Consider the following 18,393-nt stretch of genomic DNA (forward strand, 5'->3'; position numbering starts at 1 on the left):
ACACAACTATGGTCAATTAATCTAGGACAAAGAAGGCAAGACTGTACAATGGTAGAAAGACAGTCTCTTCAACAAATGGTGCTGGGAAAACTGGATAGCTACATGTAAAGAAATGAAATTAGATCATTCTTTAACACCATACACAAAAATAAGCTCCAAATGGATTAAAGACCTAAATGTGAGACCAGACACTATAAAACTCCTAGAAGAAAACATAGTCAGAACACTCTCTGACACAAATTGCAGCAATATCTTTTCCAATCTGGCTCACAGAGTAATGGAAATAAAAACAAAAATAAACAAATGGGAGCTAATTAAACTCAAAAGCTTTTGCACAGCAAAGGAAACCATAACAAAATGAAAAGACAACCCACAGATTTGGAGAAAATATTTGCAAATGATGCGACCAACAACAGATTAGTCTCCAAAATCTACAAACAGCCCATGTGGCTTAATATCATCAAAACAAACAACCCAATAAAGAAATGGGCAGAAGACCTAAATAGACATTTTTCCAAGGAAGACATACAGATGGCCAAGAGGCACATGAAAAGATGTTCAACATCACTAATGATTAGAGAAATGCAAATCAAAACTACAATGAGATACCACCTCACACCAGTCAAAATGGCTATCATCAAAAAATCCAGAAACAGGGCTTCCTTGGTGGCGCAGTGGTTGAGAATCTGCCTGCCAACGCAGGGGACACAGGTTCGAGCCCTGGTCTGGGAAGATCCCACATGCCACGGAGCAACTGGGCTCGTGAGCCACAATTGCTGAGCCTGCGCGTCTGAAGCCTGTGCTCCACCACAAGAAAGGCTGCGATAGTGAGAGGCCCGTGCACCGCGATGAAGAGCGGCCCCCACTTGCCACAACTGGAGAAAGCCCTCGTACAGAAACGAAGACCCAACGCAGCCATAAATAAATAAAAATTTAAAAAAAAATCCAGAAACAATAAATGCTGGAGAGGGTGTGGTAAGAAGGGAACCCTCCTACACTGTTGGCGGGAATGTAAATTGGTATAGCCACTATGGAGAACAGCATGGAGGTTCCTTAAAATCTAAAAATAGAGCTACCATATGACCCTGCAATCCCACTCCTGGGCATATATCCAGAGAAAAATATGGTCTTAAAGGATACATGCACCCCAGTGTTCATTGCAGCATTGTTTACAATAGCCAAGACATGGAAGCAACCTAAATGTCCATTGACAGAGGAATGGATAAAGAAGATGTGGTACATATATACAATGGAATATTACTCAGCCATAAAAAAGAATGAAATAATGCCATTTGCAGCAACATGGATGGACCTAGAGATTGTCATAGTGAGTGAAGTAAGTCAGACAGAGAAAGAGAAATATCGTATGATACTGCTTATATGGGGAATCTCAAAAGAAATGATACAAATGAATGTATTTACAAAACAGAAATGGACTCACAGACTTAGAGAATGAACTTATGGTTACCAGGTGGGGAAGGGTGGAGGGAAGGATAGTTAAGGAGTTTGGGACTGACATGTACACACTGCTATATTTAAAAAGAATAACCAACAAGGACCTACTGTATAGCACAGGGAACTCTGCTCAGTCTTATGTGGCAGCCTGGATGGGAGGGGAGTCTGGGGGAGAATGGATACCTGTATATGTAGGCTGAGTCGCTTTGCTGTGCACCTGAAACTATCACAACATTGTTAATTGGCTAAACTCCAATATAAAATAAAAAGTTAAAAAAAAAAGAAACTCTGGATCAGAGAGATACTTAAGACAAGAGTCAAAATTTCAAATGTTCTATTCCATTATGGTTTATCCCCGGATATTGAATATAGTTCCCTGCACTATACAGTAGGACCTTGTAAAAAAAAGAAAAATTTTACACGACACTCCTCTTCCAGGAAGATTCCCTAAAGCACCTTCTCCAAGTGAAATCATTGTACATACTTTGGTCAATTTGTATCAATTATACATTTTAAATGCATGAAATTTGTGGTTTGTGAATTATAACTCAAAAAACTGTTAAAAGAATCTTGAATCACTCCATTTCAGAAAAAATAATGAAATACTCTATTATGGCTGCTAGTAAGTGGCTTAAGTCCCTGAGCTTTCCTTGTGAAATGTTGGGTTTACATTATATAATCTTTATGCTTCCTCACAGCTCTAGCATCCTGAGTTTCTATCTACAGGGTATGATTAACAGTACTACAACTAAAAGCAAAGTAAATATAAAGAAAGACCTGGTAAGAAAATCTTCCCAGAGGAACTTGGGTTGCTATGAATGAGAGAGAGTGCACAGAAAAACAACAAGCTCAAAATAACTTAAGTGTGTTCCAAGGACATATGGGAACTTTTCAAGTGTTCAGTCAAGGAGGACATCTGAGTGCCTGTACTATACTGACTTTGCTTCAGAGGTCAGACAGATTTCCAGAAGAAGTGCCTGAGTTTGGAAAAGAAGGAGGTAAAATAGAGTAATATCATCTATTAGAACTCTCTTACTCAGAGGAATCAGGATCTTTCTACTATGAATGGAAATAAATTTGTGGCCAATAAGGTGGCCTTGAGGTAGAGGGGGTAACATGAAGAATCAACTATTAAGACAAATTACATGTAGTGCTTCAGTAACTTCTCCTGCTTATATTAGATACACTCCTTTAGAATATCCAGCTGATAACCCTGGGAACCCCATTTAATATTGGCTCCATGAGATCATTCAAGGATCCCTCAAAACAGCAGCAAATAAACCATTAGCCAGACTCATCAAGAAAAAAAGGGAGAAGACTCAAATCAATAGAATTAGAAATGAAAAAGAAGTAACAACTGACACTACAGAAATACAAAGGATCATGAGAGATTACTACAGGCAACTCTATGCCAATAAAATGGACAACCTGGAAGAAATGGACAAATTCTTAGAAATGCACAACCTTCCGAGACTGAACCAGGAAGAAATAGAAAACATGAACAGACAAATCACAAGCACTGAAATTGAAACTGTGATTAAAAATCTCCCAACAAACAAAAGCCCAGGACCAGATAGATTCACAGGCGAATTCTATCAAACATTTAGAGAAGAGCTAACACCTATCCTTCTCAAACTCTTCCAAAATATTGCACAGGGAGGAACACTCCCAAACTCATTCTACGAGGCCACCATCACCCTGATACCAAAACCAGACAAAGATGTCACAAAGAAAGAAAACTACAGGCCAATATCACTGAAGAACATAGATGCAAAAATCCTCAACAAAATACCAGCAAACAGAATCCAACAGCTCATTAAAAGGATCATACACCATGATCAAGTGGGGTTTATCCCAGGAATGCAAGGATTCTTCAATATATGCAAATCAATCAATGTGATACACCATATTAACAAATTGAAGGAGAAAAACCATATGATCATCTCAATCGATGCAGAGAAAGCTTTCAACAAAAATCAACACCCATTTATGATAAAAACCCTGCAGAGAGTAGGCATAAAGGGAACTTTCCTCAACATAATAAAGGCCATATATGACAAACCCACAGCCAACATCATCCTCAATGGTGAAAAACTGAAACCATTTCCACTAAGATCAGGAACAAGACAAGGTTGCCCACTCTCACCACTCTTATTCAACATAGTTTTGGAAGTATTAGCCACAGCAATCAGAGAATAAAAAGAAATAAAAGGAATCCAAATCAGAAAAGAAGAAGTAAAGCTGTCACTGTTTGCAGATGACATGATACTACACATAGAGAATCCTAAAGATGCTACTAGAAAACTACTAGAGCTAATCAATGAATTTGGTAAAGTAGCAGGATACAAAATTAATGCACAGAAATCTCTAGCATTCCTATACACTAATGATGAAAAATCTGAAAGTGAAACTAAGGAAACACTCCCATTTACCATTGCAACAAAAAGAATAAAATATCTAGGAATAAACCTACCTAAGGAGGCAAAAGACCTGTATGCAGAAAATTATAAGACACAGATGAAAGAAATTAAAGATGATACAAACAGATGGAGAGATATACCATGTTCTTGGATTGGAAGAATCAATATTGTGAAAATGACTCTACTACTCAAAGCAATCTACAGATTCAGTGCAATCCCTATCAAACTACCAATGGCATTTTTCACAGAACTAGAACAAAAATTTCACAATTTGTATGGAAATGCAAAAGACCCTGAATAGCCAAAGCAATCTTGAGAAAGAAAAACAGAGCTGGAGGAATCAGGCTCTCTGGCTTCAGAATATACTGCAAAGCTACAGTAAGCAAGACAGTATGGTACTGGCACAAAAACAGAAATATAGATCAATGGAACAGGATAGAAAGCCCAGAGATAAACCCACGCACATACAGTCACCTTATCTTTGATAAAGGAGGCAAGAATACACAGTGGAGAAAAGACAGCCTCTTCAGTAAGTGGTGCTGGGAAAACTGAACAGCTACATGTAAAAGAATGAAATTAGAACACTCCCTAACACCATACACAAAAACAAACTCAAAATGGATTAAAGACCTAAATGTAAGGCCAGACACTATCAAACTCTTAGAGGAAAACATAGGCAGAACACTCTATGACATAAATCACAGCAAGATCCTTTTTGACCCAGCTCCTAGAGAAATGGAAATAAGAACACAAATAAACAAATGGGACCTAATGAAACTTAAAAGCTTTTGCACAGCAAAGGAAACCATAAACAAGACGAAAAGACAACCCTCAGAATGGGAGAAAATATTTGCAAATGAAGCAACTGACAAAGGATTAATCTCCAAGATTTACAAGCAGCTCATGCAGCTCAATATCAAAAAACAAACAACCCAATCCAAAATGGGCAGAAGACCTAAATAGACATATCTCCAAAGAAGATATACAGATTGCCAACAAACACATGAAAGAATGCTCAACATCATTAATCATTAAAGAAATGCAAATCAAAACTACAATGAGATATCATCTCACACCGGTCAGAATGGCCAGCATCAAAAAATCTAGAAACAATAAATGCTGGAGAGGGTGTGGAGAAAAGGGAACCCTCTTGCACTGTTGGTGGGAATGTAAATTGATACAGCCACTATGGAGAACAGTATGGAGGTTCCTTAAAAAACTAAAAATAGAACTAGCATACGACCCAGCAATCCCACTACTGGGCATATACCCTGAGAAAACCATCATTCAAAAAGAGTCATGTACCACAATGTTCATTGCAGCTCTATTTACAATAGCCAGGACATGGAAGCAACCTAAGTGTCCATCAACAGATGAATGGATAAAGAAGATGTGGCACATATATACAATGGAATATTACTCAGCCATAAAAAGAAATGAAATTGAGTTATTTGTAGTGAGGTGGATGGACCTAGAGTCTGTCATACAGAGTGAAGTAAGTCAGAAAGAGAAAAACAAATACTGTATGCTAACACATATATATGGAATCTAAGAAGAAAAAAAAAAAAGGTCATGAGGAACCTAGAGGCAAGATGGGAATAAAGACACAGACCTACCAGAGAATGGACTTGAAGATATGGGGAGGGGGACGGGTAAGCTGTGACAAAGTGAGAGAGTGGCATGGACATATATACACTACCAAACGTAAAATAGATAGCTAGTGGGAAGCAGCCACATAGCACAGGGAGATCAGCTCGGTGCTTTGTGACCACCTAGAGGGGTGGGATAGGGAGGGTGGGAGGGAGGGAGATGCAAGAGGGAAGAGATATGGGAACATACGTATATGTATAACTGATTCACTTTGTTATAAAGCCGAAACTAACACGCCATTGTAAAGCAATTACACTCCAATAAAGATGTTAAAAAAACAACAACAACAAAAAAAACAGCATCACAATCCCTGGGAAAGTTATTTATATTCTGTAAATGCTTGGAGATACCAAGGTCCTTACGGACTCTTCAGAAACTCACTGTTTACCAAACTAAAGTGCCTGGATATAAGCCACTAAAAACTCAGGGCTTCTAGTGAATCAAAAGCAGTAAGGGACAATAGTGCTTCTCTCTATGACTTTGATTTAATTTTCACCCATCCCTTCCTGAGGTTCCAGGCTTTGTGTCACAGTCACTGCCCTGACCCAGACCAGACATACTTCCAGCGTCTGAATTCTCTCATTCGTCTCTCTCAAAAGGTTGTCTCTTTCTCTCATCTCATCTGTGATTTTGACTCTAAATCTCTCGAAGGCTCTTTCTTGGTCCTCCAACTTTTGCTGCAATTCTTTAACCTTTTGCTCGAGAAGCTCCTTTTCCCACTTGGCGACCTCTCTTTTGGCCAGATCTTCTGCTCCCAGAAGATTTTAGAGAGAAAAGAAAACAACAGTCAGCACTGAGAGCTACAACTCCCCAACCAACAACCCTTGCTCTCTGAGTCACCTAACCGTCTGGGAAAAGCAGATGGACATGTCTAAATTCACCTGTGACCACACAGAGGGACAGGCGTGAGAATGTGCCAAGAAAGGGTATGACCGGCTACCTGGAGGTACAACCACAACTCTCCTTGTTATTTTCAGATGTAGCAGAGTGTGTTCACAGAGCGAGAAGAAGGTCCCCGTTTCAGGAAGTTCCTCCTGTCAGAGTCTCAGAGGGCATTGCAGGAACCTACATACCGCACTGTGAGCTGAGCCCTCACCTGTACCTGCTGAGGTCTTTTCTCTTTCTCTTATCTCCTCTGTCATTTTGACTCTTAATTCTTCAGAGACTCTTTCTTGGTCCTCCAACTTTTCCTGCAGCTCTTTAACCTTTTGCTCGAGAAGCTCATTTGCCCTCTCAGCTGCCTCCCTCTTGGCACGCTCTTCTGTTCCAGGAAGATGTTAGAGAGGGAAGGAAACAATAGTCAGATCTGAGGGCTGTAACCCTTCACCGCTCCCCATCCTCTAATTTCTTTGTGACCATACTGTCATGAAAAAGCAGATGGAAATGTCTGAATTCACCAGTGTCCACACACCAAGGGCAGGGTGGAGAATCTCCTAGGAAGATCCCTGATTGGCAGGCTGGACCTACAACCACACCTCACATTGTTCTTTCCCAATGTAATAGAATGTGTTCACAGATGAGAGGAAGCTCCCTGCTTCTGGAAGTTTCTCCCATCAGACTTCTCAAAGGGCATTGCAGGAAACTACCCAGCGCATTGTGTGCTGAGCCCATCCATGTACCTGCCGAGGTCTTTTCTCCTTTTCTTATTTTCTCTGTCATTTTGCCTATGAATCCTTCGAAGCCATTTTCTTGGTCCTCCAACTTCTGCCACATCTCTTTATACTTTTGCTTTAGAAGCTCCTTTTCCCCCTCTGATGGCTCTCTTTCAGTCCATTCTGCTTGTCCAAGAAGATTTTAGAGAGGGAAGAAAACAACAGTCAGCCCTGAGAGGTACAACCTCCTCCATCCACTAAACCTCTACTTTCTCAGTGACCAAATTGCCGTGAGAAAGGAGATGGCCGAGGCTGTATTCACCTGTGACTACATATCAAGGGCAGGTTTGGGAATGTGCTAGGAAAGACACTGACTGGCTGGCTGGACCTAAAACCACACCTGGCTTTGTTATTTTCAGATGAAGCAGAGTGTGTTCACAGAAGGGGAAGAAGTCCTTGCTTCTGGAAGTTCCTCCTGTCAGAGTTCTCAGAGGGCATTGCAGGAACCTACCCACCCCACTGTGAGCTGAGGCCTCCCCTGTACCTGCTAAGGTCTTTGCTGCATCACGAAGGAGCCCGTCTGTCTTCATGCAGCATCCCTCTAGCTCCTTCTTTATCATCCCTATGCTCTGGAGACACAAAGTGGCAAAGACATGTCAGGCAGGTCAAATCTGAACTTCCATTGATATATTCTGAGAAAAGAACTATTCTGAATAACACTCCCTGGTTGTGTCCAACTGCCTACAAGTAAAGTTTCCAAGATCCTGCCTACATTGTTACCCTTCCAGCCTCCTCTTCCAGTGTTGCTTCCACCATCCATGGAGGTTCCACCCGTCAGAATAATGTGCAGTTTTACAAATACTTGACCTTGGGCAATTTCATATTTTTCATATGCTGTTTTTTCTGCTTCTGGCTCTTCAGGTAACATCCTACCATGGATAATAGGTACTAAATTTTCAAAATTTACATCACACCTCTTCCAGGAAGGTTCGCTAAACCACCTTCCCCATGTGAAATCACTGTACATTTACATTCATAAATTTGTATCAATTGTACACTTAAATGTGTGAAATTTATGGCTTGTGAATTACATCTCAATAAAACTGTTTAAATAAACTTGAATGACTGCATCTCAGAGAAAAGTGCTGAAATACTCTCTTTAAGACTACTAGTAAGTGTCTTTATTCCCTGAGCCTTCCAGGTGAAATGTAGGGTTTGCTTTATATAATGTCTATAGTTCCTCACAGCTGTAGATTCCTCAGATTCTATCTAAAGTGTATGATTAACAGTAATACAACTGAAAGAGTAATAAAGATAATGCAAGATCTGGTAAGAGAAGCTCCACAGAGGAACTTGAGTTGCTATGAATGGGAGAGAGTGCACAGGAAAAATAACAATCTCAAAATAACTTGAAGTCTTCTCCAAGCACATAAGGAAATTTTGCAAGTGTTCAGTCAAGGAGGACATCTGAGTGCCTGTACTGACGTTGCTTCAGAGGTCAGACATGTATCCAGAAAAGTGCTTCAGTTTGGAATTGAGTAATATAGTCTATTAGAACTCTCTTACTCAGAGAAATCAGGATCCTTCTACTATGAATAGCAGTAAACCTGTGGCCAATAAGATGGATTTTAGGTAGTGAGGGAAACATGAAGAATCAACTATTAAGACAAATTACCATGTACTGCTTCAGTAACTTCTCCTGCTTATATTAAATATACTCAGAATGTCTACTTGTTAAACCTGGGAACCCCATTTAATATTGATTCCATGAGACCATTCATGAATCTCTCAAAACAGCAGCACAAGCCCTGGGAAAGTTATTTATGTTCTATAAATGCTTAGAGGTCCAAGGTCCTCCTGGGCTCTTCAAAAACTGTGAACTGAATTCAAGTTCTTGGATATAAGCCATTAAAATCTCAGGGCTTCTAGTGAATCAAAAGCAATAAAAGACAATGGTTTTTCTCTCTATGACTTTGCTTTAATTTTCACCCACCCCTTCCTGAGGTTCTAGGGCTTTGTTCCACAGTCACTGCCCTGACCAGACCAGGTTACCTCCAGCATCTGAATCCTTTCGTTCATCTTCCTCAGAAGGTTGTCTCTTTCTCTCATCTCCTTTGTCATTTTGACTCTAAATCCCTTGAAGGCTCTTTCTTGGTCCTCCATCTTTGGCTGCAATTCTTTAACCTTTTGTTTAAGAGGCTCCTTTTCCCTCTCAGCTGCCTCTCCTCTGGCCCACTCTTCAGCTCCAGGAAGAATTTAAAGTAGGAAAAAAACAACAGTCAGATCTGAGAGCTACACCCTCCTGTATCCAACCCTCCACTTTCTCAGTGACCAAACTGTAGGTAAAGCAGGTGGACACATCTAAATTCACCTGTGGCCACACATCAAGGGCAGTTTTGGAAATGTGCTAGGAACGGTCCTGGCTGCCGGGCTGGACCTACACCAGCTTGCCTTGTTGTTTTCACATGTAGCAGAGTGTGTTCAGGGAAGGAGAAGGAGGTCCCTGTCTCAGGAAGTTCCTCCTGTCCCAGTCTCACAGGGCACTGCAGGCAGCTACCCACCCCACTGTGGGCAGAACCCTCCCCTGTACCTGCTGAGGTCTTCTCTCTTTCTCTTATCTCCTCTGTCATTTTGGCTCTTAACCCCTCCAAGAGTCTCCTTTGGTCCTCCAACTTTTGCCACAGCTCTTTAACCTTTTGCTCAGAAGGGTCTTTTTCCCTCTCAGCTGCCTCTCTTTTGGCACACTCTTCTGTTCCAGGAAGATTTAGAGAGGGAAGGAAACAACAGTCAATCCTGAGAGCTGCAACCCCTCATCCCCCAAACCTCGACGTTCTCAGTGACAAAACTGACTGGAAAAAGCAGATGGACAGGTGTGAATTCACCTGTGACCACATATCAGGACACATGTGGGAATGTGCTAGGGAAGGCCACTACTGGCTGCCTGGACCTATAACCACAACTCTCCTTGTTATTTTCAGATGAAGCAGAGTGAGTCCACAAGAGGAGAGGAAGTTCCCTGCTTCTGGGAGTTCCTCATGTGAGAGTCTGAGAGGGCATTGCAGGAACCTACCCACCCCACTGTGAGCTGAGCCCTCCCTTGTACCTGCTGAGGTCTGTTCTGAAACATGAAGGAGCTCACCTTTCTTCATGTAGTGTTCCTCTTGTTCTTCTGTCATTTTTCTTAAGATCTGGAGACACAAATGGGCAAAGACATGTCAGGCAGGTCAAACCTGAACTTCCACTGAAATATTCTGAGAAATCAACTGTTTCAAGTAACATTCCCTGGTTGCTTCCCACTGCCTACAAGCAAAGTTTCCAGGTCTTGCCTATCTCTCTACCCCTGCAGCCTCCTTGCCAGTGTGGCTTCCCCCCAAATGCTAGCTTCCACCAGTCAGAAGGATGTGCAGTTTTACAAATAGGTAATTTGGGGGGTTTTTATATTTTTCATATGCTGTTTTTTCTGCTTGTGGTTCTTCTGATACATCCCACCTTGAATAAGACGTACAAATTTTTCAAAACTTACTTTACATGCCCCTTCCAGGAAGATTTCAGAAAACACCTTCCCCATGTGAAATCATTGTACATTTACATTGGTACATTTGCATCAATTGTATATTTTTAATAAACAAAATTTATATTGATAGTTTTTAAATTATATCTCAATAAAACTGCTTAAAGAAAACTGAATCACTCCATCTCAGAAAAAATATTGCAATACTCTCTTTACGGCTACTAGTAAGTGTCAACTCCCTGAGCCATGCTTATGAGATGTTGGATTTACATTATATAATCTCTATGGTTCACCGCAGCTGTAGCATCCTGAGATTCCATCTACAGGGTATGATTAACAGTAATACAACTAAAAGTAAAATAAAGATAAAGAATGATCTGGTAAGAGAATCTTCTCAGAGGAACTTAGCTTACTGTGAATGGAAAGAAGTACAGAAAAAGCAACAAGCTCAAAATAACCTAAGTGTGTTCCAAGCACATAAGGAAACTTTGGACATGTTCTGTCAAGGAGGACATCTGAGTGCTTTTGCTTTGCTTCAGAGGTTAGACAGATTTCCAGAAAAAGTGCCTGTGTTTGGAAGAGGAGGAGATCACTTGGAGTAATATAGTGATTTAGACTCTTACCCACAGGAATCAGGATCCTACTACTATGAATAGTAGTAAATCTGTGGCCAATAAGGTGGCCTCGAGGTAGATGGGGTAACATGAAAAATCAACTATTAAGACAAATTACATGTACTGCTTCAGTAACTTCTCCTGCTGATATTAGATACTCTCAGACTGACTACTTGATAATCCTGAGAACCCATATAATATTGACTCCGTGAGGTCATCCAGGAATCCCTCAAAAGAGCAGCACAAGCCCTGGAAAAGTTATTTATATTCTATAAATGCTTGGAGGTACAAAGATCCTCCTGAAATCTTCAGAAAACTTGCTGTGATCAGAACTCAAATGCCTGGATATAAGCCATTAAAATCTCAGAGCTTCTAATGAATCAAAAGCAGTGAAGGGCAATGGTGCTTCTCCCTAGGACTTTGTTTTAATTTTCACCCACCCCTTCCTGAGGTTCGAGGACTATTTCCACAGTCACTGCCCAGATCCAGACCAGGTTACCTCCAGCATCTGAATCCTCTCATTCATCTTTCTCAGAAGGTTGTCTCTTTCTCTCATCTCGTCTGTGATTTTGACTCTAAATCCCTTGAAGGCTCTTTCTTGGTCCTCTAACATTTGCAGCAGCTCTTTAAACTTTTGCTCAAGAGGATCCTTTTCCTTCTCAGCTGACTCTCTTTTGGTCTGCTCTGTTGCTCCAGGAAGATGTTAGAGAGGGAAGAAAACAAAAGTCAGCCCTGAGAGCTACAACCCCCATCCCCCAAACCTCCACTTTCTCAGTGACCAAACTGTCTTAAACAAGCAAATGGACATGTCTGAATTCACCTGTGACCATGCATCAAGGGCAGTTTTGGGAATGGACATGTCTGAATTCACCTGTGACCACACATCAAGGGCAGTTCCTTTGCTAGGAAAGGCCCTGACTGGCTGCCTGGACCTATAACCACAACTGTCCTTGTTATTTTGAGATGAAACAGAGTGTGTTCATAGAAGGAGGTCCCTGCTTCTGGAAGTTCCTCCTGTCAGAGTCTCAGAGGGCATTGCAGGAACCTACCCACCCCTGTGTGAGCTGAGTTCTCCCCTGTACCTGCTAAGGTCTTTTCTGTGTCCTGAAGGAGCTCACCTTTATTCATGAAGCATTCCTCTAGTTCCTCTTTTGTCTTCCCTGAGCTCTGGAGACAGAAAGGGGCAAAAACACGTCAGGCAGGTCAAACCTGGAATTCCATTGAAATATTCTGAGAAATCAACTGTTTCAAATAACATTCGCTGGTTGCTTCCCACTGCCTACAAGTAAAGTTTCCAAGATTCTGCCTACCTCGCTCCCACTGCAGCCTCCTTGCCAGTGCTGCCTCCTGCACCCTGCCCCCCACCCCTCCCACCCCATCCCTGCCACATGCTAGCTTCTACCAGTCAGAAGAATGTGCAGTTTTACACATAGGTAACCTTGAACACTTTCATATTTTTCATAATTTTTTTCCCACTTACAGTTCTTCTGGAGACATCCCACCCTGGATAATACGTAAAAATATTTCACAGTTTACATACCACACCTCTTCCAGGAAGATTTCCAAATACACCTTCCCCATGTGAAATCATTGGACATTGACCTTGGTACATGTGTATCAACTGTACATTTTAAATGCATTAAATTTGTGGTGTTTGTTTTATAGCTCAATAAAACTAGTTAAAGAAACTTGAATTACTCCCATCTCAGAAAAAAAAAAAAAAAACCTGAAATACTCTCTTTAAGACTACTATACTCTCTTTAAGACTACTAGGAAGTTTCTAAGTTCCCTGAGCCTTCCGTGTGAAATGTTGGGCTTGTACTACATAACTCTATGGTTCCTTGCAGCTGTAGCATCCTGAGGTTCTATTAACAGGGCATGATTAACAGTAAGACAACTAAAAGCAAAGGTAAAGAAAGATCTGATAAGAGAATCTTCCCAGAGGAACTTGGCTTACTATGAATGGGAGAGAGTACACAGTAAAAGCAACAAGCTCAAAATAACTTGTGTGTTTTCAAGTATTCAGTCAAGGAGGACATCTGAGTCTCTTTACTGACTTTGTTTCAGAGGTCAGACAGATTTCCAGAAAAAGTGCCTGAGCTTGGGAGAGGAGGAGATAAATTGGAGTAATATAGTCTATTAGAACTCTCTTACTCAAAAGAATCAGGATCCTTCTACTACGAATGGTAATAAACCTGTGGACAGTAAGGTGGGCTCAAGGTAGCGGAAGTAACATGAAGAATCAACTATTGAGACAAATTACCATGTACTGTTTTAGCGACTCCGATTTGTCATATTTGATGGAGTACTCCATTGCGTCTTGTTTATTGGCCGCCGTTGACAGTGCCGGGACAGTTTTGGTGGGAACCTCCTTCTGTATAGCCACTTAATTTCCACACTGGGACAGAAGTTCTCCAAACAAGGAACCTCCCATTGTTGAAGGCATCCAGAAGATCACCACGAGAATCCACAGTCCTGAATAAGGTAGGAAATTTAGGGAAGCAATGATTAATGATCAATAAATCTGAAACTACAAATCTAAAATGATTTTTTAATCCTATGTAGTATGAAAATCTTCATAAACCACATCTCCTCCTACTAAATTAGTGGTTTTTTCTATTAATCTTTACGGTTCTCCAGGTTACTGCACAATCATACAACTCTATAACCAAACAAAATTAAATAAATAATTCAATTATAAAATGGCCATAGGAATGAAAAAAACGTTTCATATTAGACATCCCAATGGCTCACAGGTATACGAAAAGATGCTCAACATCACTAAGCATCAGGGAAATGCAAATCAAAGCCACAATGAATGATCACTTCACACCTGCTAGAATGGTTATTATCAGGAAGACAAGAGACAAGTATTGGTGAGGATGTGAAGGTAAAGGAACGTTTGTGCCCTGCTGGGAGGAATAGAAATTGGTTTAGCCACTATGGGAAACAGTATGAATATTCCTCAAATAATTAAAAGTAGGATTACTATATGATCCAGTACTTCTACTTCTGGGTATATACCCACAGGAAATGGAAACAAGATATTGAAAAGATGTATACACTCCCATGTTTACTGTGGTGTTAGTGACAATAGCCAAGATATGGAAACAACTTAAGTGTCCATCAATGGATGAATGGATTAAAAGTTGTGGTACATCTATATAAGGAAATATAATTTCTCCCTGAGAAAGAAGGAAATGCTGTTATTTATGACAACATGTGTGGACCTTGAGGGCATCATACTAAGTAAGTCAAACAGAGAAAGAAAAATACTGTATGATATCACTTATGTGTGGAGTCTTAAATAGCTGAACTTGTAAAAAACAGAGTAGAATGGTGGCTACAAGAGGATGGGGGTAGGGTGGAGGAGTTGGGGGTATATGGTGTAAGGGTACAAAATTTCAACTAGTAGATAAATAAGTCCCGGAGATCTAATGCACAGCATAGAGATTATAGACAACAATACTGCATTATAAATCTCAAAGTTGCTAAGAGACTAGATCTTAATCCTTCCCACTACAAACAAATACGTTAATAATTAGGTAATGTGAGAGAGATGTTAGTTACAGCTACAGTGATAATCATACTTCAATATATAAATGTATCAAATCAACACCTTGTACACCTTAAACTTATACCATGTTATATATCAATTTTATCTCAGTAACAATAATTTTTTAAAAAATTAAATAGATAAGAGGTAAACAATTAGGGCAGTTATATGAGATTACATTTGTCCCTATTGAAATTCCACCTAACCTTAAGGAACCAATTGTTTGAAATTTAGATTTCTCTGGATTAAAAAATATATATGTTGTTTGTGTTCTCTCTGAGATTAGCACTTATTACATAAGATGTCTCCTTGGAGGCTATGGTAACTTGAAAACCCAAGAGAGTCTCACAGTGCAATATAATCACAGAGTTATTCTCTTGCTTCAGAGTCATCCAAAGCATGTGTATGTCAGCACTTCTGTACTTTTCTATGGCACAAGATGTCGGCTAGTGCTAGACCTACACAGAGTGCTGCCTCATTATTTCCCAAGTCTCTGCTGAAGCCAACGATGAAATACAGGGTATTGTCTCTAGTGTTTTGCTTCTGTAAAATAATAATATTTAAGCATTTATTGACAGTCTAATATTTGCTTACATTCCCCATACATGCCTTACTTACATCCCTTACTATACCCACTTTGCAAATGAGATTAGTGGGGCTCAGAAAATCTAAGGTATTTGCCCAAAGCACATAGTGAATAAGTGGTAGAACCAGGATTTGAAACCTGGATGGTCTGTTTGCATATTCCGCGCTTTGCACCCAAATATCTGACAAAATAACCCTCCTCAAAAACATTGGTTCCTCCACACTCCTTGATCAGTAACTTCCTGGGGCTTTCTGTAGACTCTCCTGTACCAAAAAGATTCTCACTAGTGTCTTCTTGTGACCTGATGGGCTCCTCTTACTTCTGCAGAGTCAGCCCTCACACCACACACCACTCCACAGTTTCCAGACCTGGCTCTTTCCTGGCACAGGTAGTGCTCACCAGGGGCTCTAGTTCACCTCAGGTTTATGAAAGACATTTTTTCATGTTTTTATTCCTTGATATTAGATGAAAATTAACCTGCAAAAACTACAGTGACAAATTAGTCCATTAATGTATTTTAATGCAGTCTATGAACTGTAAATTCCAGAGATATGAGTTGTGAGAATAAATTATTCATTAGAACAAAACAATAATCTGCTGAAAACACACAGTTTCTGTTCACCCTTCCTTTATTAGATTCTTCAGGCTCTGAGGAATAAGTCATATGAAGGTAAAATGTAACCCCTAATCACCGCATTATAATCACTAGATTTGGATTCCCCTTTTCAGGGACAAGATTAAGGGAACCTGCAAAAAATGTGGATTTTACTGCAAAGTCTTTTGTATAAAACTAATCTGTGTTGTCTCAGCTATGAAAGAATCACAAATTTTAGCTTCACATTAACAAAGTAGTGTTGTTCACTCCTGCTCAGAAGATAGGCTACAAGGATGTATTGTACAACATGGGGAATATAGTCAATATTTTGTAATAACTGTAAATGGAGTGTAACATTTAAAAATTACATTAAAAGTAAAAGATTCAAATAAATAAATAAAAATAAATTTTAAAAAAAGAAGTAGTTTTCAAATTTGATGTACACAAGAATCACCCGGAGTGGTTGTAAAACCCAGATTCCCAAGCCCGAGTCTACACGTGTAACAAAAGCCACCACTGAAGTTTCTAAGGGAAACGTCTACAAAAAAACTCAGTTTTGACTGGTTATTTTTATCTGATAAAGTTCTGTTATGTAGGACTAAATTCATTCCTACCTGATGATTTTCAAAGCTCTTACAGCAGTGCTCTATAAATGTGAAACAATCTCTTCCAATGATAATTGTTTGTAGCCTCCTGGATGAAGACTGTATTTGTTCTCTGGATCTACAAACCACCATTTCTGTAAGGGGATGGTATTTGATCAAGGAGGTCCATAAAGAGAATTGAACCTCCCCTTTTGAAAATCGGTTGGAAAATTGTTATAGGAGTGCTTTTTTTTTTCCCATTTCTTTAATTGTGGTAAAATATACATAATGTAATATTTACCATCTTAACCATTTTTAAGTATATAGCCCTGTGGTATTAAGTACATTCATACTGTGTGCAATCACCACCACCATCCACCTCCAGAACAGTTTTCATCTTATAAAACCGAAACTCTATATTCATTAAACAATAACTCCCCAATCCCCATTTTCCCAGCCCCTGGTAACCACCATTCTATTTTCTGTATCTATGATTTTTACTACTCAAAGTACCTCATGTAACTGGAATAACATGGCATCTGTCCTTCTGTGACTGGCTTATTTCACTCAGCATAATGTCCTCTAGAGTCATTCATGTTGTGCTATATGTCAGAATTTCCTTCATTTCTAAGTAAGGCTAAAAATATTCCATCATATGCATATATCACATTTTGCTTTTCCATTCATCCGCTGATGGACATTTGGGTGACTTCCACATTTTACATATTGTGTATAATGATGCTATGAAAATGCATATACAAATATCTTTTTGAGATGTTGCTTTCAATGCTTTTGAATATATATTCATAAGTAGAATTGCTAGATCATATGGAAATTCAATTTTGCATTTTTGAGGGGAACCATCATACTGTTTCCCACAATGGCTGTATCATTTCACATTCCGATCAACAGCACACAAAGATTGCAATTTCTCCACATCCTCTCTGACACTAGTTATTTTCTATTTTTTGATAGTAGTCATTTTAATGGGTGTGAGGTAGTTTCTCATTTTAGTGTCTATTTGTATTTCCCTAATGATTAGTGTTGTAAAGCATCTTTTCATGTGCTTACTGGTCATCTGTATATCGTCTTTGGGGAAATGTCTATTCAAGTCCTTCGCCCCTCTTTGGATACGGTTGTCTGTTTCTGCATTCTTGAGTTTTAGGGGTTCTCTATATATCGTGGATATTAATCCCTAATTAGATATATGACTTACAAACATTTTCTCCCACTATCTGAGTCGCATTTTTATTCTGTTGATAGCATTGTTGAAGAAGTTCAGTTGGTCTGGTAGAATTCACCAGTGAAGCTCTCAGATCTCGGTGGGGGGTGGTTCCAGGAAATTTTTGATTACTGATACAATCTCCTTACTAATTATAGGTCCATAACGATTTTCTTCATGACTTAATCGTGGTAGGTTTTGTCTCTAGGAATTTGTCCATTTCACCTAGGTTATCTAATTTGTTGGTGTACAATTGTTCATAGTTCTCTCTTACAACCATTTCTCTTTCTAAAATATTGGTAGTAATGTTCCCGTTTTCATTTCTAATTTTAGTATTTGTGTCATCTCTTTTTGTTCCTTAGGTAATCTAGATAAAGGTTTGCCAATTTGGTTGATCATTTCAAAGAACAAACTTTTGGTTTTATTGATTTTCTCTATTGTTTCTCTATTCTCTACAGTAGCCCCCTTTATCCACAATTTTGCTTTCCATGGTTTCAGTTACCTGCAGCCAACCTCAGCCTAAAAATATTAAATAGAAAAGTTCAGAAATAAACAATTCATAAACTATAAATTGTGCACCATTCTGAGAAACATAATGAAATATCACA

General features: G+C 39.6%; 1 protein-coding gene across 3 annotated transcripts in view; it reads right to left on the reverse strand.

The window, feature by feature from the left end:
* The window catches only part of LOC132350628 (golgin subfamily A member 6-like protein 22), a 28,178-nt gene that overhangs the window by 4,574 nt on the left and 5,211 nt on the right, over positions 1-18,393 (reverse strand). Inside the window, exons 2-11 of one of the 3 annotated variants that reach the window (XM_059899962.1) lie at positions 13,506-13,717; positions 12,361-12,409; positions 11,742-11,926; positions 10,257-10,305; positions 9,708-9,866; positions 9,170-9,354; positions 7,662-7,746; positions 7,145-7,300; positions 6,622-6,786; positions 6,086-6,273 (exon numbers count right to left, since the gene is read on the reverse strand). In XM_059899962.1, coding sequence (XP_059755945.1) covers positions 6,086-6,273; positions 6,622-6,786; positions 7,145-7,300; positions 7,662-7,746; positions 9,170-9,354; positions 9,708-9,866; positions 10,257-10,305; positions 11,742-11,926; positions 12,361-12,409; positions 13,506-13,556 — 1,272 coding nt within the window. In that variant the 5' untranslated portion in view covers positions 13,557-13,717. Of the gene's footprint in view, positions 1-6,085; positions 6,274-6,621; positions 6,787-7,144; positions 7,301-7,661; positions 7,747-9,169; positions 9,361-9,707; positions 9,867-10,256; positions 10,306-11,741; positions 11,927-12,360; positions 12,410-13,505; positions 13,718-18,393 lie in introns of all 3 variants that reach the window. The other 2 variants (XM_059899955.1, XM_059899947.1) reach the window with 2 other exon arrangements.

Source organism: Balaenoptera ricei, chromosome 1 (assembly GCF_028023285.1).
Source record: "Balaenoptera ricei isolate mBalRic1 chromosome 1, mBalRic1.hap2, whole genome shotgun sequence".
Lineage (NCBI taxonomy): Eukaryota > Metazoa > Chordata > Mammalia > Artiodactyla > Balaenopteridae > Balaenoptera > Balaenoptera ricei.